The 25,097-nt window shown below is 32.3% G+C and overlaps 5 protein-coding genes across 13 annotated transcripts in view; 2 read left to right on the top strand and 3 right to left on the bottom strand.

The window, feature by feature from the left end:
* The first annotated feature begins 419 nt into the window (after positions 1 to 419).
* Positions 420 to 9,660, top strand: LOC128386472 (homeobox protein 5-like). Of its 3 annotated transcripts, XM_053345504.1 has the most exons (5): positions 420 to 816; positions 4,184 to 6,081; positions 6,964 to 7,049; positions 9,085 to 9,206; positions 9,284 to 9,660. In XM_053345504.1, the coding sequence occupies exons 2-5, from the start codon at positions 4,934 to 4,936 to the stop codon at positions 9,383 to 9,385; spliced, it is 1,458 nt and encodes a 485-aa protein (XP_053201479.1). In that variant the 5' UTR covers positions 420 to 816; positions 4,184 to 4,933; the 3' UTR covers positions 9,386 to 9,660. The 3 variants fall into 3 exon arrangements, with proteins under 3 accessions (XP_053201479.1, XP_053201480.1, XP_053201478.1); XM_053345505.1 differs by lacking the exon at positions 420 to 816 and having other exon boundaries at positions 4,101 to 6,081; positions 9,085 to 9,202; XM_053345503.1 differs by lacking the exon at positions 420 to 816 and having other exon boundaries at positions 4,103 to 6,081.
* On the bottom strand, positions 9,383 to 11,140 carry LOC128386473 (mitochondrial chaperone BCS1-like). Its single transcript, XM_053345506.1, has 3 exons — positions 10,553 to 11,140; positions 10,212 to 10,448; positions 9,383 to 10,127 (listed from the first exon to the last, which is right to left on the bottom strand). Exons 1-3 carry the CDS (start codon positions 11,007 to 11,009, stop codon positions 9,562 to 9,564), a joined length of 1,260 nt encoding a protein of 419 aa, XP_053201481.1. The 5' UTR covers positions 11,010 to 11,140; the 3' UTR covers positions 9,383 to 9,561.
* A 59-nt stretch (positions 11,141 to 11,199) lies between these two features.
* On the top strand, positions 11,200 to 14,128 carry LOC128386471 (RNA cytidine acetyltransferase-like). Its single transcript, XM_053345502.1, has one exon. It carries the CDS (start codon positions 11,296 to 11,298, stop codon positions 14,065 to 14,067), a length of 2,772 nt encoding a protein of 923 aa, XP_053201477.1. The 5' UTR covers positions 11,200 to 11,295; the 3' UTR covers positions 14,068 to 14,128.
* Positions 14,129 to 19,150: 5,022 nt separating this feature from the next.
* LOC128386703 (RNA cytidine acetyltransferase-like) lies at positions 19,151 to 19,867 on the bottom strand. The gene has a single exon (XM_053345775.1). The coding sequence runs from the start codon at positions 19,865 to 19,867 to the stop codon at positions 19,151 to 19,153; it is 717 nt and encodes a 238-aa protein (XP_053201750.1).
* Positions 19,868 to 20,995: 1,128 nt separating this feature from the next.
* LOC128386696 (voltage-dependent calcium channel type A subunit alpha-1-like) overlaps positions 20,996 to 25,097 on the bottom strand; it is a 107,547-nt gene continuing 103,445 nt past the window's right edge. For all 7 annotated transcript variants that reach the window (XM_053345765.1, XM_053345766.1, XM_053345764.1 and 4 more), the window contains one exon: positions 20,996 to 22,394. In XM_053345765.1, coding sequence (XP_053201740.1) covers positions 21,555 to 22,394 — 840 coding nt within the window. In that variant the 3' untranslated portion in view covers positions 20,996 to 21,554. The remainder of the gene's footprint in view (positions 22,395 to 25,097) is intronic.

The raw sequence follows: 25,097 nt of genomic DNA, 5'->3' as shown, positions 1-25,097 counted from the left end.
AGCATGCAACTGATCTTAATTACCGTTGATATGCATGTTTCCCATCATCGTCAATCAAACATCCACCGATCAATGGGTTTTACAAATTGTCGACCAGCAGTTTGACCTTAAAAAGCTGATCTTTTATAAGGTCAAATAGTAACTATTCGTATGGGAGATCGACAACCGAGAGAGAGAGAGAGAGAGAGAGAGAGAGAGAGAGAGAGAGAGAGAATGGTTAGATGTCTGTTATTGTAGAAGAGGAAAAGGAAAAGGAAGAAGATGAAGATGATGGAGAGAGAAAAGATGAAAAGAAGGAGACTAAAGACGGTGAGAGACAGAAATACAAAATAAACAGAACGACATAAAAGGGAGAACGCAAAAGGATGATAAAAGATGAGGATGGAGAGAGAGATGTTCACACGGGAGTAAAACAAGAAAACGAGAAAACAAGTAACAAGGCGGAGTAAAAGACTTTGGCCTTATCCAACTACCTCTTTTTTCATCCTCATCACCAAACAACAACAGCAACTTCATCGTCTTATCTGTTATTCAGTTCCAAAAAATTAACCATCATCATGATCGCTAACAACTCAACCATCAGCATTTGAAAATTCAACGTTTCTTATTTTCACTGTTTTTTATTCCCATTTGATATTTTCTACTTTGAATCATCGATACAATCATCTGAATAATGTTTCATATCAATTTGGAATCTACAATTATCCTTTATTGTTAAAATTGTAAATGATAGATAAAAGTGAGAAAGTTAAAGTGACTAAATCAACTAAATCAACGAACTAATCAACCAAAGTTATTTAAAAAACCGGTAACCAGGTAAGTTAATTGTTTACATATCTAATAGGCGATGTTGATTGTAAACTAATATTATAAAGCTGATGCTTCTGGATTACGTAAATATTACAATTAGAATTATTATTATTTTAGATTGATGATGAAAAGTAAAAGGAAGAAGATGTAGAATCATAGATAATGATCATGAAGATGAAGTTTAAGCAATGAAGAGCAAAAACAATTTGCCCTAAGGCCTTAGCACTTTAGGATGACCCTAAAGACCAGTTCAAGACGACATAACACAGAGAAGAGAGAGAGATACATAAAGATGATGATGAAGATAAAGATGATTAGCTTGTATAACGAGGGATGAAAGTGAAACTCTGAGAGTTCTGAATACCTGATTCTTGAACTTTTCTTCTTCTTTTATCCTCATGAAGCTTTCGTTTTAAGTGATGAACAAAAAGTTAAGTGTTAACTTTTCACTCTAATCAGTTGATTTGTTGTTAAAAAAAACATCCAAATCTCAGGAATCTTAAGCTTTCACTCTCTCTGCTCCTTGAAGGTCATTTCAACGTTGTAGGTCCAATGGCCAGTTAAATGAGTTTGGGTCAAAGGTAAAGATCAATAAAATAAATAATCATAACCTAAAGGTAAAAAAATGTTACTTATTTTCTTATGAAATCTAAGGTATCACATAGATAAACTAGATTGATGTATAAATGTTAAGATTCAAACTGTTAGTTGATTTGGAAAAGAAAATTTTTCTCACTCTCTCACAATCTAATCAGTAGTTTTAATTGCTAAAAGTTAAATTGATTAGTTTAACTTGTTACTTCCTTTAATCATTGATTGCCAATTAAAAATAAACGGAAATGAAAACATTTCACCAAAATCGTGATCAAAGATTAATGAAAGATAAATATAAGTAAAGAGAGAGAAAGAAAAGTTCTAAAGTGGAACAATCAGAATTTTTATTCGAGTACCATGAAGATGCTAAAAGGTGAAAATGATGAAGATAACGAGATGATAAGGTGCCAATTGATGAGCTAATATTTACTATAAGAAGAGAGAGAGAGAGAGAGAGTAGAAAGAAAAAAACATTTCTCATCATGTCTCAAGGTGAAATATGAACAATTTAAATATGCGAAAATGATTAGATAATTGTTAAGGTAAATTGTTATGATTCCCACGAGTAAAAATTATTATGAAGATAAAGTTTCTAAGAAGTTGTCACTTTCTAACAACAGGTAAATCATCATCTTTTGATTGTTGATGAAGATTCAAAAAAAGATGAAGATGGAAAAATAAAAGACGTTTGTAGTTTTTTTTTGCTCGACTCACGCGACTGTAACAGATGTTTCCGGTTTATCCTGGACCTCACCCTCTTTCCCCTCAGTTCACCTTGAGAGACTCGTAAGATTTCCGGTTGAACCGGAAGATAGCGGGACAACGACAATGATGTGGATGATGATGAGAGAGGCGAGAGACTTAAATAACGGCTAAAATACAAAACCAACAATAAGAAGATGATGATGATGGTAAACGATTTGCTTGAGTAACTAGTTCTCAGGTAGAGAGAGAGAGAGAGAGAGAGAGAGAGAGAGAGAGAGAGAGAGAGAGAGAGAGAGAGAGAGAGGTGATGATGACGACGATGAAAAGGGTGAGATTTGCATCCATGCTAATGTGAGAGTTGCATAGATGATGATTGATCGAAGGGCATGAGAAAGTTCAAGAGAAAGTTCTGAAAAGAGGAAGAAAAAAATTATCGTCAAGAATTAAATTCTAATCCATTAATATGTTAATCCAATTACAAATAGATTGACAATCAACATGAAATTCATTCTGATCATCATTCAATCATTAACCTTTGTTTTGATTGTTCAGGTGATAATGATTCTATTATAAAGTCAATAACATTTACCTGTTTAAGTTAATTACCATCAATCGTTAATCAATTTTTAATCAAACAATTTTAATTGTACCTGGTATTTAATTTGATCATTTAATTGATTCAATTTTGTAGGAGTAATTAAAAGTTTCATGAGCAGTTTTTTTTTCATCATAAAAGTAAAACGATCAAGTTAATTTTTTATTTTGTTTCTCATTTCAATTGGTAAATTATTTTAGTAACAACAAGGAATTAACTTAATTGTTGTAATTAACTTGATGATGATAGGAAGAAGTAGAAAAAACTACTTTTGTCTCTTAAATTGTTAAATATAATTTAATTGTAATTAAAGGTTAGTATGAATAATAAGAAATTGTTATTAAGTAATATGAGTCTTTTACTATTATAATATAAACAATTAGATTTGATTGTAAACAATTAAGGTTTTATTTCACTTGCTAATGTATTAATTATTAGCAGAAAATGATTAACAAATTAATTGAGTACAATTTGTAACAATGAAAATGATTATAATGAAAATTATTTTTCTTCTCAATCAAATGATTGATTTTCAATTCTGTCAACTCAATATTCATGAGAGGCTCAGGTTACATGGGATCTTAAATATAATCTGATTGTTCAATTTAGTAATTAACATGATTAATTCATTATGTGAATTCTGTTTGTTAATCTTTCATCATGATCTTTCGTGATAATGACTGGTCACTCTCACAGGTAGTTAACTAATTGAGTAGGAGTCAATCATCATCATCATCATCATCATCATTAGCCTCATCTTTTCATGGGATCGTTTCGGTCTACTCATTTTACTCAACAATTAATTCATTCACTGATCATATTTCATAATTAAGTTCATGGTCATCTAACTGAAACAATGGTCAATTCACAATCTCATAGGTCATTATTTTTACTCTTACCGTGATTATCAACAATACAATTAGACTTTAATTGCTTTTTCATTTTATTGTTTTATTGGATAAAATTATCCAATTGATTTAACCATCAACGTGGACAAAAACCATTATAATTATTGGTTTATCACAATTACTAAATTACCTGATTTACCTGTTATCCCAATAATTATCATTAATTAATTATAATTGCTTGAAAGCTAATGATTAGTTTTAATTAGTAACAAATTTCTATCCATCTAAACATCTATGGAATCAAAATTAACTCAATTTAAATCTAATTAGAGGTTAATTGTAGTTCCAAGAATCGGATTTTCAAATGTAAACATTTGAATCGCATCAAATGTTGCATATCTCTCATTGAATGATGATGATGATGATGATTGTACTTATCATCCACCCCACATCATCTTCCTCCTCTACCTTTAAGAGTGTAACCATGGTGACAGCCGCCTTCTCATCTTCCTTATCATCTTTGCTCTCTCTCTCTCTCCCGTTTCTGGCATCACTCTTTGCTTATGGTAAAAAGTTGTAACAACTAAAACTGTTTCTAATCATCAATACTTTCAATTTGTTATTATTACAGATAAACTTTGCTTATCTCCATCATCACAAGCATAATCATCGGGAATTGGGTTAAAATGTGATTCAGAAAAAGTGCCAACACCCAATGAACAAATTAATTAATAATCAACAATCAACAATTCTAGTCAAAAGGCAACAATTGATTGTAAACATAAACAGTGACATCAACAGTTAATTGTGATTTTGTTTTGTTCTTGATCATCAAGCATCTGCTGTATCATCATTATTATCATCACCACTCATTGTCATCATCATCATCTTCTCTCTCTCTCTCTCATATCGTATTGGTAATAACCTTTCAGCTGCGAACTTTTACCTTCGAAAAGTAGAAAATATCGAGAGATCGAAAAAAACCTTTCGAAAGGACAGAAAAGGGAGAAAAGAAAAACTATTGCTATGGAAGATAAGCAGATGGAAGATACACTTATATGAGTCAACATACCTAGTGGTCATTAGAACGCGCGTGCCACGTGTCCTCGCGTGCCCAGTGTTACTCCTTCATCATCATTAATCTTTGATCAATAATTCAATCATTTAAGCGCCAAACATGTTAATCTACTATGAATGAATCGCCATTTTGAAGATGACTGTTGATCCTTAATCTTAACCAAATCTCATTGATGAACGCAAATCTAATCAACTTAATCTATTTGTTGATACCTTTTAATTATAACAAAATCATCATCAAAGAGGCAACTCCCTTTTTCCATAATCACCTTTACCTTTTAATCAACAATTAACCACTTTGGCAATGCCAGTATCAACTTCACACTATCAAAGTTACGATCAAACCATCAATGGTTTATCAACAATTAACGGTTCAACATCTAATGGTGTAGTTATTGTTTCACCAAATAATCAAACAACATCATTACAATCAACCGGAATCAATAATAACAATAATTGTTCAAATGGTGCTAATAGTGTCAACAACAACAACAATAATAATAACAATAAGGATAAATATCATCATCAACAACAACATCATCATAAACATCAACAATTAACCGTTAGACCAACTTCACCTCTTATTGATCAACCTCATTTAAATGGTACATTGTCACAATTAACTTCACCTAATTCATCCTCATCTCGACCTCCAATCATGAACGGTGGGCTAATTAATGGCAGTGGTGGTGGTAATGGAACAATCAATCGAAATCAAAGTAAAAATCGTTTAACAGTTAATCATATAAGTTCACCTTCACTTGTTGGTCTCGGTGGCAGTGGTAACGGAGGAGGAGGAAGCGGTAATGGTGGTGGTGGATTATTATCAACCACAACTTCGCCCAATGGTAATACATTTAATTCAACAAAACAAACTTTACTCGATATAACTCGTAGCGGAATCGGCGGTGGATTAACCCCACCCGGTTTGGTTACTTCATCATCATCGACCACTGTGCAGCCCACTCCAGGGTCGCGATTACCACCCTTGCGAAATGGTGCTTTTAACATATCAAGAATTTCTGGTCCACCCTTTTCACCCACTAGAATGAATCAACAATCAGCAAGTGATATTATCTTCAATTCAAATGGAATCTCTGAAATGTTGTCATCTTTAGCGCTCATGTGCTTATTATCACTTTTAATGGCGTTTTTAGCGCTTTTCTTTCTCCAACGAACTGGACCAATAATAACGATACCTGAAGATCTTAAACCAAATGAAATACCGATTTCACCTTCAACCGGTCCCCCACCAATTAAGGATAAAACAACGGTCAATGTGTTCAGTCAATCGCGAATCGTTGTAAATACTCGTGAATATGTTCGTGTTTTTCAAATATCGGTGTCGCTTAGCACACTAACAATTTCACTCAATTTGTGCTGCCTTTTTGTTTGTTGCATACAATTTTTATCAGCTGTTAAATTGCTCAAAGCGCCTCAAGGAACTAAAAGGTTTGACAATCTAATTTAATTGTTATCAACAGTAGTAGTTACAATTTAGAGTCATGATGATCAACATCATCACGAAAATGAAAATGATTCCAAGTGAAACCATTAAAAAGATTTTATTAGAACAAAAAAAAGGAGAGAAGAATAATTTTGCTCGAAAAATGAAATGTCCTAAATAGTACGAACAATTTTCTCAACTGGTCAACTTTTGATTGAACCTCTTGTTTGACCAAAGGTCGTGTTTTGATTGTCCGTTAAAACGGGGTAGGGACAACACGATAGTTGCCAATTGTTAACCGTTAATCTTGATTAAGATTTAGATGATTCCATCAATTTTGATTAGAGCAATTAAATTGTATTGAGCTAATTTCATGAGAAATTTCAATCTTAATTAATGGACAATATTTATGAATTGAAAATTTAATCATGAAGATGACGATGAAATTAGAAAAGTTAATTTATTATTTTTCAGTTGGAGATACAAATTAATTGTTATCATGATGAAAAGAAAACTGGTTTTATTTAATTTAATTGTGATGAGTTAATTCAATCAACATGAATTATAAAATTCATATAACATGAGAGATCAATTGTGAGACTGGTCAACAAAATAATGGTCAGTTTAATGAAAAGAGGCAAAAGTAAACAATCCCACCGGTCATTTGTTAATTGTGATTTGCTACTAAATGATTAACATCATCATCATGTTAACTAATGAGTGTGTCTAATGAATTGCATACTCTTTCATTTAATTACATCTAAAAGAATTGCGAAGACGAGAGAGACTCTAATTATCCACCTTATCATCCTCATCCTCATCCTCATCTTCATTTTCATCATCTTAATCCACTTTTTATCCTCTTTTTTCATCTTCCTCATCATTAGAACTCTTCAATTCCTTAAGAAAACATCACATGTACGTATAACCGCAATTGGAGCTTTCTTATTGTCGATACCAATTTTTTTCACTGGTAAGTTGATTAACTGATTATCTTAATTAAAGTTTAATCCATTTTCCTTTCAATCCTTTTGCTCATTAATTGTTATCCAATCAATTGGGTGGACACTTGTTGATTTGAAAGATTTGGCGCCAAATTTTTTTCATCTTTAGGTTTAATTAACTATTAGTGATCAGATAAATAGCCAATGTGACAATTTAATTGTGTAGGTTGAATTTAGGTAATTTAATTATCTCGTAGGTTGATATTTAATGTGCACTTAATTGTGATCAGCATGGAATCAGTAAATCTAATTCGGATCATTCATTTTTTTTTTCTTGTCAAGGTTCACAATTATAATTAATGAAAACTAACTATTTACAGAATTAGATTTAATTGCAATCATAATAATTATATTTTCAATTTTTATTACTCATTTTTATCGTGATTAAATGACTAAATTGTTTAGGATTAGTTTACAATTGTAAAATGTAATCAAATTGTAGTTAAGGTCCATTTGTTGCCAATGAATCAGTAAATTGTTCAATCATTTTAATTAGTGATCATCATTACTGTTAATTGTTGACTAGAATTTTTTTCATTCTGATGATTTAATGATAATCCGCTGTGAAGTGTTGATTGTCTAATCACCAATGGAAACATTTAATTAACTTGTTGATCAGAATTTTTTTTTTCTCAACACAATCAGCAATCAGAATAATAATCGTAGCAATTTAAATTAATTGTCTGTCAACAAAATTTAAATCAACTATCTTATTAACAACATGTAACATCAGGTTTAATTTTTTTTCTTGTTAAACTGTTATTAAATTTAATTGTTAACAATTTAATCCTGATAATCACACTCAACGGTGAGCTTTTATTGTTGACAGTTTTGTTTGACAGCAATTTAATTAAATCTGATGATCACGATTTCAAATCATGATTAAGATTATGATCATAATAATATGAAAGTTACGAAAAACAATTTTGTATCAACTTATATCATTAAATCAAATTTGATTATCAAAAATTTCAATCCATAACTAATCACCTTAATCTGATTGATAAATCAGCTCGATATTTATTGATAATCAGTCAATCAGTTAATATAATCAATTTGGTTTGAAAATATAAATGTTTATAATTAACTTTTGTTTAAATCAATTTACTTTCCTGATTTAGATTCATTTGATTACATTTTACACAAACGAGTAGGAAGTTGATTAGTTTTAATCCAGTTTTAAATTAGATTGTGTTGGTAGTTGTTAAATTGTTGATTATTTAACTTAAATCAACAAAGTTAATCAAATTGATTTTCATCTGTTTGTTATTGTTTTAATAGACAATGTGATTAGTGTTTCAAGTTAATCAACTAATTGTTTCAATCAATTTGTTGTTGTTAACTACAATTGTAACCTTCAAAGTTTTACAAATGAGTACAATTAAATTAAATTGGCATGATTACAAAGTTAACAATCAAATTTGATTGTTGATGTAACAAGTTTTGTAACCAACAGGATTTAATTTACTTCCTTGATTTCCAATGTTAATCAACAGTTATAAAAATATCTTAATCCGTCTTGGAGACTCCTCAATCAGTTGAACAATTTAATCAAAATCAGTAAACATATGAAATGATTAATCAAATTGTTCGCAAGCAATTTAGTTGATTAGTTTGGAAAGTGAGCTCGAGAGGAAGCGAAATTAAACTCAGTTGTAGACACAATCGATTATCACATCCAATTAAATTATCTAGTTAATTAAATCAGCATAAAAAAGGTAAACAGTTTCGAGTAACAATCTAATTTAACAAAGGAGAAACTAAAAGTCCACCAAGTGACCTCACCCTTCCGATAGTTAATAATAGTTTTCACTTTCAAAATGTTGATAAAACGTGAATGTATTTAGGAAGCGGATGTTGTTATTATGTCACAAACGGAAACAGAAGAAAGTGACACATGAACTTTTACCTCTCCCTTGTCCTCTCATCATCATCTTCTTTTATCATCCTTAATCTTGTTTATCTCTTTCTCCGTCTCTGTCTCTGTTATTTTTACTTCCATAGGAGTGATACTATTCACATTCATCAATTTTGATGAGACTCCAGCTCTAATTACCAGTGTTATAATTGGAATCGGGATCGTCTTTTGTGGACTCGCTTCCGTTCAAAATGTTTATTTATGGCAAGTAAGTTGACCTAATTTCATGGTTACTTGATTATTATCATAAATCATAATCTTATTATTATTTGTCGATTCCCACAGGCTGAGAAAACTCGAGCATCCAAGGAATTGTCAGAGACCCGATTGACCCAATACCGAGAATCAGCTTTACTCCAACCACTTGAATTATCAACATTAGTATAACATATTTAATATATTTAATAGTAATATTTTTAATTGTCACTAAAAACTGTTCAAAAATGACTGTAAATTATTTCTCACCTGATCATCAAATCAGATTTAACAAATTGTTAACAATAAACAAAACCAAACTTGAAAATCAAACAATCAATCAATCAGCTAATGAGATCAAAAAACAATCAAGAGTTTCTGTGATCGATGATATTTTTTAAAGCACTTTCATGATCATTTTTGTATAATAAATAATATCCTTGTAGAAATGCCATTGAAACGGGTTTTGGACTTAATCTTAGTTTATCTTTGAATTCAATTGCCGATGTTTGATCACTTTCAGGATAAAATTTACCAAAAGAATTGATTATTTGTTGATCACTTGCATAGCCAATAAATTGCTTGAAATCAACTCTTCCAGGTCTAATGAGCGCTGGATCTAATCTCTCAATATAATTAGTGGTCATAAAAAGTATTCTAGCTTCAGCTGAGGCCACACCGTCCAACATATTCAATAGTCCACTGAAAGTTAGGCGACTTGATCCTTCATAGGCAAGTTGAGTCTCTTTCCGCTCCTCACGGGAAACAAAGGCCGCGTCAACATCTTCCAAAAGTACAATTGATTGAGAAGGGGTGACATTCATCAGGTAGTTTAATCTATCGTCAGTTAATCCTCTTTCACTTAGATTTAAACAGCAAATACTGAATTCCAATTCTCCGGCCAAAGCGGTAATGAAACTGGTTTTACCACAACCTTCAAGGAGGAAAAAGCAAACATAAAAAAAGGTGATTAGCAAATTGATCACAATTAGAACACAAAATTAAATCATCATCTTACCTGGAGGACCATAGAGTAAATAGCCTCTTCTATAAGGTATTCCTCGCTCTGAGTACCAATCGGCAGTGTTGATAAATTCCTTGACATCGGATGTAATCTTGGTGGAAATACCAGAATCCAAAATGACCGATGAAAGAGATCGCCTTTTCCTTGGATTACCAAATTCACGCCATTCATGGCCCATGGCGGTGTACATGAGGGTTTTTCCTTCATAAGATGATAGAGCATCTCTCCTTGCTATTCTTAAGAGAAAATAATATAAAAAAGAAAAAGAAAAAGATGGAAAATTTGACCAATATTAGATTGGAATTGAAAGTAAACAAAGGTAAAAAAAGACTTACCTTCATCAAGAATATCAAAATAAAGTCTTCGATCTCTACCAAGAGTGGTTAATTTGACACTTTCCCAGGGAACACCAGTGTTTAAATTTAACATTTGATCTCTTGACCTTTCAAGGAATATTAATTTACCTCTATACCAGAAATAATGTTGACCCACCGATGGAACAAAGTCAAATTTAGTTTCGATTTTACCACTTTCGGTTTGATTGAAAGTCGTCTCAACAGATAAATGTTGAGCTTTTGAGGTATTCCGATTGATCCACAACAAAAGCCAATCATATGATTTATCACGACAAGGAACCTCTAAACTCATGAGATAATGTCTCTGGAAAATTTGAGTTGAAATAATGGTCAATTTCCGTAAAATGGCCAATCCAGAACCGACACCGACCAAACCAAAACCCGCACCAAAATAAGGATTGGTTGACAGAGATGCGACAAGCTCAGCAATCGACATTGAATCACAAACCACCTGACCTCAACCACCTTAACCTAGAAGATTAATTTACATATTCTTATAAACAATTAAAACCAATTAGCAAATTAGACACAATCAAAAGACTCTTCCAAAACCCAATTGTCCCTCACTCTTTGCTCATTTGTTGTTTTTCTTTATCAACGGTCCCCGATGAACATGTGGTTTTGTTTTCTTTTTTTTCTGATCCACATTTTTGTTTCAACTTTTGTATTTTCTGTTGTTTAATTTTTTCTTCTTTTTTGTTAATTGTCATAGTTGATTAATTATGAATCGTAAAAAGGTTGATTCAAGGATCAAGCAACTGATCGAGTTAAATAATGTTCGACATCATCGAAGTGTCTTCGCAATCTGTGGAGAGAAACCTTATACCGTCATTCCTGTTTTCTACAATTTCCTGAGAAAACCAAAGGCCAGTGTCTTATGGTGTTATAAGAAAGAACTTGATTTCAGGGATAAAAAGGCTAAAAGGAATAAGAAGAAAAGAAAAATGATGGACGATGAAGCTGATCCATTTGAGATGTTTGCTAAATCGACTACAATCCGTTGGTGTTATTACCATGAGACCGATCGTATTCTTGGTAACAGTTATGATGTTTTGGTCTTACAAGATTTTGAAGCTCTAACACCAAATGTTTTAGCTCGAACTGTTGAAACTGTTAATGGTGGTGGTCTAATTATTATATTGCTTAAAAATATAAATTCTATCAAACATCTTTGCATGGATATTCATCGAACTTACCAAACTGAAGCTCATCGTAATGTTGTCGCTCGATTTAATGAACGTTTCATATTATCACTTAATCAATGTTCAAGTTTCCTACCTGTTGACATGGAATTCAATGTAATACCTATTAATTCATGTTTACAACTTGAAGAACCTTCAGATTATAAGGATGTTCCATCAATTGATCTTCAAAAACTGAATGAATTGAAGGTCTCCCTTAAATCGCAACAACCACTGGGGACACTTGTTGATTGTTGTAAAACTTTGGATCAAGCGAATGCTGTTATAACTTTCATCGAATCTTTATCCGAAAAAACATTGAGAACAACAATTTCATTGACTGCTGCTCGAGGAAGAGGTAAATCGGCTGCCTTGGGATTAGCAATCGCTGGAGCGATCGCCTTCAACTATTGTAATATTTTTGTCACCTCACCTTCACCAGAAAATTTGAAAACTCTTTTCGATTTTGTTATCAAAGGACTAACTGCAATTCATCTTCAACGAAATCTTGATTACGATGTAATCAACTCAACGGATCCAGCATTCAACAAGGCAGTGGTTCGGATTAATGTTTTGAGACAATTTAAACAAACGATTCAATACATTTCTCCTAAAGAAGTTTGTAAGGATAGTTTATTACGAAAATCAGCCGAGCTGGTTGTTATCGACGAAGCTGCTGCGATACCTTTACCGATCGTACGATCTTTACTTGGTCCTTATCTAGTGTTTATGTCATCGACAATCAATGGATACGAAGGAACTGGTCGCTCATTGTCATTGAAACTTCTTCGTCAACTGCGAGATGAATCAAAATCTGTAGTTCAAGATTCTAAAGATGATCCAGAAGCTCGTTTACTTCGTGAAATCACCTTGAAAGAGTCAATTAGATATAAAGATGGAGATGCAATCGAAAAGTGGTTGAATCAATTACTTTGTCTCGAAGTTAACAATGAAAAACTAAGAAACTCTGTCCCTCCATCAGCTGATGATTGTCAACTATTTTACATAAGTCGAGACACTTTATTCAGTTTTCATCCAACATCTGAGAAACTTTTACAAAAGTTGATGGCTCTCTATGTATCATCTCATTACAAGAACTCGCCCAATGATTTACAAATGATGGCCGATGCTCCCGCTCATCATTTATTCTGTCTCTTTGGTCCATCCGAATCTGAGAGTAAAAATCGATCAAAAATTCCGGAAGTTTTATGTTTTTTACAGATTTGCCTGGAAGGTGAAATAAGTCAATCATCTCTAATAGACAATCAAAAAAGAGGCAAAAGAGCTGCTGGTGATCTTATACCTTGGACTTTATCTCAACAGTTTCAAGATACCAAATTTCCATCTCTCTCAGGCGCTCGTGTCATAAGAATCGCAACTAATCCTAACTACCAAGGCCAAGGTTACGGTAAAAAGGCTCTAGAATTGATCTGTAAATACTTCGAGGGAAATTTCATCACTGATTCTACTCCACCTTATGAAGATCAAGAGATGGATGAAAGCGGCGATCAAGCTGGTGGTGATGAGGAAGAGCAACAAGTTAAAAATGAAAAGTCAAAACAAACGGAAACTCTGGTAAAAAAACTACCACCGTTGTTGATTTGCCTCGAAGAGAGGAGACCTGAACGACTCGATTACATTGGTGTTTGTTATGGAATCACTCATGATCTTTATCGATTCTGGAAATCAGGTGGTTTCATTCCAGTTTATATAAGACAATCTACAAATGAATTAACAGGTGAAAACAGTTGTATCATGATTAAAATTCTGGAACACGATAAACCCGAACTTTCAACTTCCGTTTCAAACGATTGGCTGTTCGATTTTTGGATTGATTTTAGACGTAGATTTGTCTCACTTTTGGACAGAGTTTTCAAAAAACTGACCATCCCGTTAGCTTATGAAATAATCACAACTGATCTTAATTTAAAATCCATGAGAAGTAAAAGTTCAGAAAGTTCAAAATCAAAATCAAATGGACAATTATCATCCAACGAGATTAACCTAATTTTTAGTGATGCGGATTTTTCTCGTTTTACATCTTTCACCAAAAACCAGAACATTTCACCACATGGAATTCTTGATTGTCTACCCTCATTGGCCTTTTTCTTCTTCACTCAAAGAATCGCGACGAAATCAAGTTCAATCGATCGGGAAATTGCATATGTACTAATTGCCGCTGGACTCCAGAGAAAGTCAATCAAAGAGATTTCTAATGAACTTTCAATCAACACCGATACAATTGTTTCTATGCTTAGAAAAGGCTTAAAAATCTTAGTCGAATCCTTAATCTCAATCAAGAAAAACACTTGAGGACTAATCCACTTGATAGTTGATTTATTTATAATTAAAATCAATTAATCTCTGAAATTTATTCAGTTGATGTTTTTAATTTTCTTGTTCATTTACAATCGGAACTTGATTGGTCTAAACTGCATTTGAAAGATAGAGAGATACAAATAACTTGAATGATACAACAATAATTTTAATTAAATGATTAAATGATCAACCATAATAAAACATAATCAAAAAAGGTATCAAAAAACAATTAAGGCTTCGGCTTTTTATCCTCTCGATGATTTTCATTCTCAACAATTAAACATTACAGGTAGTTGGTTAATCTATTGCAATGTCACCTGAAGGTTGTGGTGGGTCCTTGATAAACTTAAATTAAATGATTGAAAGTTACAATTTGTAACTCAATAAAGGTTTCGACTTTACATTTCGATGATTTTCATTGCTTAAAAATTTAACCAAGTTACAAACATATTTACCGCATCACTTTCATATGATATTTTCTGCCTTAGGTGGCGTTGGAGCATGGAATGTTAATCTCTGCTAGTACTGTATGATATTTAAAATCATTGGTTTTGGATCATACGCGTGTCTATATGATAAATATCGTTTTCTGTAACAGATCAGTTTTCTTAAATTTTATATTCACAATGAATACAGGTTCATTTTCCCTTTATTTTGCTAATAGAAATTGATAAAACAATCGCTTCTATTTATAAGCAAAATCTAATACCAAACAAGCTCCAGGACTGCCAACTCAGTGTTTTGATCAATATGTTTTTGCGTGATTTTCCTGATGCCTCACAAGGAATAAAACCAACACAAAACCACGCGGTTCCATGGGATGATGTAGTGTGCCTCATTAAATTTCAGAGTGCCGAAAGAATATCATTTGGGATATTAAAGAAATCAAAGAACATTATTCTTTGATTGGGAAAGCCTTCGAAATCGGATGTGGATCAAATCCTGATTTTAAATCTGTAATGGCGAGATTGAATACCGATTTAGAAAACTAATTCTCTTTGATTTACATGCTGATAACATTTATTCGTCTTCTATAGTTACACTCTATGTTATCTAAAGTAGATAGATTCAAAGATTTTTAAATAATCAAAATGAAATGTAATGTTAATTTAATTAAAAAGAAAATGTCATTTATTTCAAAGAGATTTACTATGCGTTCGAATGCACAACTGAAAGCTGATTTGCTAGCTATGAAACGTTGCTTCTCAATTGAAAAGCAATGCCAGATCAATAGGTAGTTTAATAACGTTGCTTCTCAATTGAAAAGCAATGAAAGATGAACGGGTTGAGTAATAACGTTGCTTCTCAATTGAAAAGCAATGAAAGATGAACGGGTTGAGTAATAACGTTGCTTCTCAATTGAAAAGCAATGAAAGATGAACGGGTTGAGTAATAACGTTGCTTCTCAATTGAAAAGCAATGCAGATCAATAGGTAGTTTAATAACGTTGCTCTCAATTGAAAAGCAATGAAAGATGAACGGTTGAGTAATAACGTTGCTCAATTGAAAAGCAATGAAAGATGAACGGGTTGAGTAATAACGTTGTTTCAATTGAAAAGCAATGAAAGATGAACGGGTTGAGTAATAACGTTGCTTCTCAATTGAAAAGCAATGAAAGATGAACGGGTTGAGTAATAACGTTGCTTCTCAATTGAAAAGCAATGCCAGATCAATAGGTAGTTTAATAACGTTGCTTCTCAATTGAAAAGCAATGAAAGATGAACGTTGAGTAATAACGTTGCTTCAATTGAAAAGCAATGAAAGATGAACGGGTTGAGTAATAACGTTGCTTCTCAATTGAAAAGCAATGAAAGATGAACGGGTTGAGTAATAACGTTGCTTCTCAATTGAAAAGCAATGCGAGTTGATCTGTTATTTTACACAACATTTTACAACACTATAATCAATTATGAACTTGAATTTAAAGTCAGGCTTATCAAATATATGAAGTTTATATGATCTCGATTTAATCAATATTCACTTTAATGGCACGATTCTATACATTTACATCTTTGTGGATCCAGCTCAGAGCAAATTGTTAATTTTATATTTCATTCAGCAAAGGTAGATACTTTTCTCAGGGATTGGTGAAAAGCATTTTTTCTTGATGAAAAGCAATGAAAGATGAACGGGTTGAGTAATAACGTTGCTTCTCAATTGAAAAGCAATGCCAGATCAATAGGTAGTTTAATAACGTTGCTTCTCAATTGAAAAGCAATGAAAGATGAACGGGTTGAGTAATAACGTTGCTTCTCAATTGAAAAGCAATGAAAGATGAACGGGTTGAGTAATAACGTTGCTTCTCAATTGAAAAGCAATGCGAGTTGATCTGTTATTTTACACAACATTTTACAACACTATAATCAATTATGAACTTGAATTTAAAGTCAGGCTTATCAAATATATGAAGTTTTATATGATCTCGATTTAATCAATATTCACTTTAATGGCACGATTCTATACATTTACATCTTTGTGGATCCAGCTCAGAGCAAATTGTTAATTTTATATTTCATTCAGCAAAGGTAGATACTTTTCTCAGGGATTGGTGAAAAGCATTTTTTCTTGATGAATTCATAACCCAAGTTTAAATATTTTGATTTACTTATAAAGAAACAAATACATACATTCTTAGAAAGGCAGTGGAATGTAAATACAATATAAGAAAACAATGAAACGAAGAAAATTAATTTTGTAAATCATAATCCAATCTTTCTGCCATGTACTGGTAAAATGGAGACAACGCCCAACAGTGTAGCAAAACTCTACCCACAGTCGAGTAGTGACCTTTTATAGTAGAAACTTCCCAGAATACATTAACACGTGTTTCAAAACTATTTATAATTCTGACAATAACTTCCCATGGAATCGTGTCATGTTGAAGTGGTGTGAATGAAATTGATCGCAAAAAAACGTCCATCAAAATGTAAAGTTGGCGTGATTTCAACGCGAGGATCATTATAAAAATACTAGTATGATTTATCACAAAAGTAAAATTGTTCATGAACTAGTTAAAGCTGGAGAAAATTGGGTAAAACCTCAGTTATTACTGAATGAAATCAACTTTAAATTAGCATAAAATTATGAACAAATAAAGCACGTGTTACAAGAAGCAGAAAGACGGTTTGATCAGTAAAAGAGCTCTAGTCAACCTTTCAATACTTAAAAATGAGGGCGGTTCAATCAAATACACGAAATGTCAAACAATTAGAAAGGAGTTAATTGCCAATTGTTAACCGTTAATCTTGATTAAGATTTAGATGATTCCAACAATTTTGATTAGAGCAATTAAATTGTATTGAGCTAATTTCATGAGAAATTTCAATCTTAATTAATGGACAATATTTATGAATTGAAAATTTAATCATGAAGATGACGATGAAATTAGAAAAGTTAATTTATTATTTTTCAGTTGGAGATACAAATTAATTGTTATCATGATGAAAAGAAAACTGGTTTTATTTAATTTAATTGTGATGAGTTAATTCAATCAACATGAATTATAAAATTCATATAACATGAGAGATCAATTGTGAGACTGGTCAACAAAATAATGGTCAGTTTAATGAAAAGAGGCAAAAGTAAACAATCCCACCGGTCATTTGTTAATTGTGATTTGCTACTAAATGATTAACATCATCATCATGTAAACTAATGAGTGTGTCTAATGAATTGCATACTCTTTCATTTAATTACATCTAAAGAATTGCGAAGAGAGAGACTCTAATTATCCACCTTATCATCCTCATCCTCATCCTCATCTTCATTTTCATCATCTTAATCCACTTTTATCCTCTTTTTCATCTTCTTCATCATTAGAACTCTTCAATTCCTTAAGAAAACATCACATGTACGTATAACCGCAATTGGAGCTTTCATTGTCGATACCAATTTTTTCACTGGTAAGTTGATTAACTGATTATCTTAATTAAAGTTTAATCCATTTTCCTTTCAATCCTTTTGCTCATTAATTGTTATCCAATCAATTGGGTGGACACTTGTTGATTTGAAAGATTTGCCAAATTTTTTCATCTTTAGGTTTAATTAACTATTAGTGATCAGATAAATAGCCAATGTGACAATTTAATTGTGTAGGTTGAATTTAGGTAATTTAATTATCTCGTAGGTTGATATTTAATGTGCACTTAATTGTGATCAGCATGGAATCAGTAAATCTAATTCGGATCATTCATTTTTTTTTCTTGTCAAGGTTCACAATTATAATTAATGAAAACTAACTATTTACAGAATTAGATTTAATTACAATCATAATAATAATTATATTTTCAATTTTTATCGTGATTAAATGACTAAATTGTTTAGGATTAGTTTACAATTGTAAAATGTAATCAAATTTTAATTAAGGTCCATTTAAATTTTTAATTGTCACTTCAAGAGTTCCAAAAGGTTCAATTTTCCCGCTACACTTTAGCTCTACACACTAGAGCTCATTTTCCTTGGTTAGATTTTTACCAACCTGTCAACTGATAATCTAAATTTTATATTCTGTTTTTGTTTAATTAGTTTTTCTAAATTAATCTAATAATAAGTAGTCTGTTTTTAGATTCATTAAAGCGATTAGAATGGATAGAAGGTCATTTTTCAAGATGGACGAATGCGTATCAGCTGGTCTTCACTTCAGATCAGAAAAAAAAATGATAATCGCTGTTCTGTATAAACAATATTCATCTTCACAGCCCTTCAAACTTGAAGACGCGCCTCTCAGCAATGTGATCAACCTTTTTTTGAGAGGTTTTCCTGTTGTCAGTCCAGGAGTGGAACCAACACCGAGACCCAAGATGGGATGGGATGAGATGGCTGGGCTTGCCAATATCCTGAGTGCTCGACGTGTCTGGACTGCTGATACCATGAAGGAACATTATGCTTTGATTGGAAAAGCTTTCGAAGATGGATGCAAATCGGATCCAAATTATCGATTGATTTTGGAAAGAATGGAAAATGATTTGAATTCGAATTTGAATGCCTGATTCTCTCCTTTTCTTCTTTGTTGTAATTAGAGTTAATTTTTCTTTTTCTTCTTATTTTGTTATTTACTGTGATCATCAAAACTCCTTCGTCAACTGCGAGATGAATCCAAATGATATAATATATTACGATCATCGATCAATATATATCTAAACATATGAACATATAAACTATCCTTACAAACTTCTTTCGGAGAAATGTATTGAATCGTTTGTTTAAATTGTCTCAAAACATTAATCCGAACCACTGCCTTGTTGAATGCTGGATCCGTTGAGTTGATTACATCGTAATCAAGATTTCGTTGAAGATGAATTGCAGTTAGTCCTTTGATAACAAAATCGAAAAGAGTTTTCAAATTTTCTGGTGAAGGTGAGGTGACAAAAATATTACAATAGTTGAAGGCGATCGCTCCAGCGATTGCTAATCCCAAGGCAGCCGATTTACCTCTTCCTCGAGCAGCAGTCAATGAAATTGTTGTTCTCAATGTTTTTTCGGATAAAGATTCGATGAAAGTTATAACAGCATTCGCTTGATCCAAAGTTTTACAACAATCAACAAGTGTCCCCAGTGGTTGTTGCGATTTAAGGGAGACCTTCAATTCATTCAGTTTTTGAAGATCAATTGATGGAACATCCTTATAATCTGAAGGTTCTTCAAGTTGTAAACATGAATTAATAGGTATTACATTGAATTCCATGTCAACAGGTAGGAAACTTGAACATTGATTAAGTGATAATATGAAACGTTCATTAAATCGAGCGACAACATTACGATGAGCTTCAGTTTGGTAAGTTCGATGAATATCCATTCAAAGATGTTTGATAGAATTTATATTTTTAAGCAATATAATAATTAGACCACGTGATTAAATGACTAAATTGTTTAGGATTAGTTTACAATTGTAAAATGTAATCAAATTTTAATTAAGGTCCATTTAAATTTTTAATTGTCATTTCAAGAGTTCCAAAAGGTTCAATTTTCCCGCTACACTTTTAGAGCTCATTTTCCTTGGTTAGATTTTTACCAACCTGTCAACTGATAATCTAAATTTTATATTCTGTTTTTGTTTAATTAGTTTTTCTAAATTAATCTAATAATAAGTAGTCTGTTTTTAGATTCATTAACTCAATTAGAATGGATAGAAGTTCATTTTTTGAAGGGATGGATCGGGTACGAGCTGCTTTTGAATTTAGAACAGAAAAAAAAATGTTGATCGCTGATCTTTATAAACAATATTCATCTTCAAAGCCCTTCAAACTTGAAGACGCGCCTCTTAGCACTGTGATCGACCTTTTTTTGAGAGGTTTTCCTGTAGTCAGTCCAGGAGTGGAACCAACACCAAGACCCGAGATGGAATGGGACAAAATGGCTGGGCTTGCCAATATCCTGAGTGCTCGACGTGTCTGGACTGCTGATACCATGAAGGAACATTACGTTTTGATTGGAAAAGCTTTCGAAGATGGATGCAAATCGGATCCAAATTATCGATTGATTCTGGAAAGAATGGAAAATGATTTAAACAAATGATTCTCTTTCTTTTCTTCTTTTATGTTATTTCTTTTAGATTACAACTGACCTTGAATTAAAATCCACGAGAAGTATTATATAGCTTATACAACCACGAACATTAAGTTTTATACTAATTGTCGTTGGACTGCAGAGAAAGTCAATCAAAGAGATTTCTAATGAACTTTCAATCGGCACCGATGCAATCGTTTCTATGCTTAGAAAAGGCTTAAAAATCTTAGTCGAATCCTTAATGTCTATCAAGAAAAACATTTGAGGATTAATCCACTTGATAGTTGATTTATTCATAATTAAAATCAATTAATCTCTGAAATTTATTCAGTTGATGTTTTAATTTTCTTGTTCATTTACAATCGGAACTTGATTGGTCTAAACTGCATTTGAGAGAGAGAGAGAGAGAGAGAGAGAGAGAGAGAGAGAGAGAGAGAGAGAGAGAGAGATACAATTTACTTGAATGATACAACAATAATTTTAATTAAATGATTAAATGATCAACCATAATAAAACATAGTCAAAAAAAGGTATCAAAAAACAATTAAGGCTTCGGCTTTTTATCCTCTCGATGATTTTCATTCACAACAATTAAACATTACAGGTAGTTGGTTAATCTATTGCAATGTCACCTGAAGGTTGTGGCGGGTCCTTGATAAACTTAAAGGTAAATTAAATGATTGAAACTCAAATCATTAATTATGGATTGTTTTTTGTTGGGTGTTAACTGTTAATTAAGATTAAAGAAAAACAAAACTTTTTTTAACAATCTTTTTGATGATCACATAATTGTAATTAACAATATATAACTTTTTTTGCTTGTTGATGATTTCTGTGTACAAATAATAACAATAATTGTAATGATTATAATATAACATGATGATGAAAGTAACAATTAGTAAATGATATTATTTAAGAAACGTTGATTGTGAAAAAAAAAGTTTCAATTTTATTACAACAATTAGATTAGCCCGATGTTAGCACCAATCATCGTCTTCATCGTCAACCTCTAGAAGTGTTAAACCATCAACAAGGCGTCGATGATGTTGAGGCAATGGTGCGTTTGGCATAATAGGTACTGGAGGTGGTAAAATGGGCGGTTGACCTGACGGTGTTAAAGGTAAGGCTATTGGAGCCATTGAAGAGGGCAACAATTGTGGTAATAGCGGAGTGGGTGAAGATGATATTAGTACACCTGCTGCTGCTAAATTTGGTGGTGGTGGTGGTGGGATTGAAGGTGGTGGTTGTGGCGGTGGTAGTGGTGGCGGTGGCCGTGATCGTGTTGGTATGGTTGCTGCTGCTGAGGCAGGTCGGGGTAGCGATGAAGAATTGGGAAGTGTTGATGATGATGTTGAATGATGAGGATGAGATGGTGGCGGTGGAAGTTGATGATGATGGTGATGGTGGACATGATGATGATGACCTTGTGGTAAAGATGAACCCATTGGAATGGCTGAGGATGGAGCCAATGGTATTGGAGGTGGTGGACCTCGTCCACCGACAATTGTATTATTACACATTCCCGCTCCACCCAATGCGGTTGCTGCTCGAGATGGTAACGGCGGTGGTTGCAAAGGCCGCGAGGTAATATTTGAATTTGTCTGTTTAACCGGTTTCCCATAACCATTGGGCAGTGGTGAGGGCAGTACTCGTGAGCCGGTTCCAGCCTGACCCATACCAAGACTGGCAGCGGCTTCAAATGTTAAGGGCGGATCCGTTTCCGGTGATAAATAAGGCGGTTGTTGTTGTTGTTGTTGTTGTTGTTGATTAGATGCAGTCCCCAATGACGGGGTTGATTGCGCTGGCCAATGTCCAGACTGATTGATTGGAGCAAAAAAAAATACAGAAAAAATTAAAATCAAATTACAAGAAATTACTATCAAAAGCATAGAGATAATCGTTAATAGCTAATTAAACTAATCGATATGTGCACACAAAAAATGATAGTCCAATTAATTAGCAATTAGTGGAGTTAGAAAAAAAAAACTTTAATTAGTTTTCAGTTCGAGTTGAACAAAATCAAAACTTTGAACTTAAATTTTTTTTTCATATCCCAACAACTAGTCAACTAAACGTCATTTAGAATAATCAAATTAACAATTAGCCATTTCATATGCACAAATCAAATCTGAATGATCTTAACTAAATAATTGAAATATGATTAATAATTAACAATATAAATATAATTGTCATATACAATTAGTACTAATCATGCAAAGTAATTAACTGTTTTTGCTCTTACATGCATCAGAAACAATATTGTTCAAATTAATCAATATTATATATTAATAATGTATATATATAAGTTAATTGTCTTGGATGATTCTAAATTATTATCTAAGTCACTTTAATAATAACGATAATGATTAATTAATTGATTTATTATATTATTGGGAGTTAAAAAAAGGAGGATAATGTTGATGATATGTTAACATGAATAAGATTGATTATTGATAGTTGATTATTTTATTTACCATTAAATCAGTGAGAGATTAAAAGTGGTTAAATAGTTACGATAATTATAATCAATTAATCATCGATGGCTTATAAGCAATTAATTTAATCACAAGCAATACAATTCACTAGTTTGTTTATATGTTCATCTACCACCCACTCGCCTTTGCCTATTTCTGACTTACGTGTATCCTTCACCTCTTCCAGGTCATGACCTCTTCCTCGAAGTAAGTATGAAGAACACCTTCTACCTCTTCCACTCTCCCTGAAAACCCACCTCACTCTTACTTTGTCTCCTTTTTTCGTTTCTCTCTCTCTCTCTCTCTCTCTCTCTCTTACGTTTATTTCTTTTCTCCTTTCGTCATAATGTTCAAATAGATAGAAAGAAAATTGGAAAGAGAGAAACAGTTAACCTGGTTATCGACTTTGTCTCTTAGACCATGAAGCCTGCGCTCTTCTGGATACATGGTGATTGTATACTCATGGTCTCTGATGAGTTTCAATTGAGAAACATTAACAACAAAATAGTATTCAATAGATGATATTAATGCTTGTGATGCTCATGCTGCTGTTGATGCATTAATACACATCATCATCATGATGAAGATGAAGATGAGGGTGAAAAAAATCTTGGTTATGACCTTTCGTTTTCTTTTGTGATGATATAAAGGAAAATGATGACAGAAAGAGAATAGAATGAGTGAGTAAGTGAGAGAGAGAATAGAGTAGAAAAACGAAGCATAAACAATATTTTAGCAGAAATGATAAATTTCCTCTTCCTCGTCTTACACAATGCTAAGCGAATATTTCGTAAGAAAGGGTGGAGGTAATTCGTGAGAGTGGTATATTGAGAGACATTGAATTCGACCTTCTAACTACCCACCCGGAGAGAGAGAGAGAGAGAGAGAGAGAGAGAGAGAGGGTAAAAAGTCGAGATTCTCATTGTCATCAGAAGAAAAAGTTATTGAAAGAGTAAAAATCTAATATTGTCATTCGTTTATCTCTTGAATCTGATTTACCTGTGTCAGAATTCCCATCTTCTCTTTTCCCTGATTCCATCATGAAACTAATATTTATTTCATTGAAAAACTTTTTTCCATGAATGACAAAAGAGCGATAAAGGTAATTCAGCATAGAACTGAATCAATATGAGAACTGACCAGATGATGAAAATGACCATAACAAATGAACAATTATTATCAGTAAACATGCAAACAAAATGAATCCAAACTAAAAGCATAACAATTACATTTAATTGTAATAACAATGAATCAACCTTAGCATAAGTAACAAAAATAAATCAATCGTATATATTGTTACATTTGTGTAATATAAAAATCAAGGTTTAACGATTCCAGGTAACATCATAAATTAAACTTATTAATATTAGTGCATATAAATAATATAATATAATAATAATACAGAGCATTTCAACTTCATTTTGTGCACGTTTATGAATATAACTCAGAAACTTTACGGATTATTTAGGTCAAACCTCGTACAGATTCATTTCAGAATTGAATAACTTCTTATTTAAAGTTTCAAGGTCATTGAGGTCATTGGAAGTTTTTTCTTTGAAAAGAAGAATTATTCTAAATTACCTGGTGATCGAAGTTTGAAAGTGAAAGTTCAAACAGTCCAACGCAATTTATGTCAATTTACACTATTGGTGCTCATTTTATGCAAATTGACAAATTGATCCGTTGTTTGGACTGATATTAAGGCCGAAACTGTGATGACGGGTTTATTCAATATTCTTCTTTTAAAAAAAAACCTTCAAATGACCTCGATTCCGAGATATATATTCACAATGTGCGTAAAATGAAGTTGAAATGTATAATCAATTTGATTAAAACAAATCAGGCAAATGAAAAAATTGAAATTAAAAAAAAAGTTCATTTATATGAAACCTACTTGGGTTGTTTTCTGGTTTCAACAATTTAAACACAATGAGCAAATCACTTTGATAATAATAATATAAATTTAAAATGTTGAATTGTCCAGTTAATATCAATTAATATCCTTTGTGATCTGTGGTCAGCAGACCAGTTATTGTAATGCCAAGA

This window comes from Panonychus citri, unplaced genomic scaffold (assembly GCF_014898815.1).
Source record: "Panonychus citri isolate SS breed McGregor unplaced genomic scaffold, ASM1489881v1 Contig00072, whole genome shotgun sequence".
Classification (NCBI taxonomy): Eukaryota; Metazoa; Arthropoda; class Arachnida; order Trombidiformes; family Tetranychidae; genus Panonychus; species Panonychus citri.
This window is presented reverse-complemented; position numbering and strand designations above follow the sequence as displayed.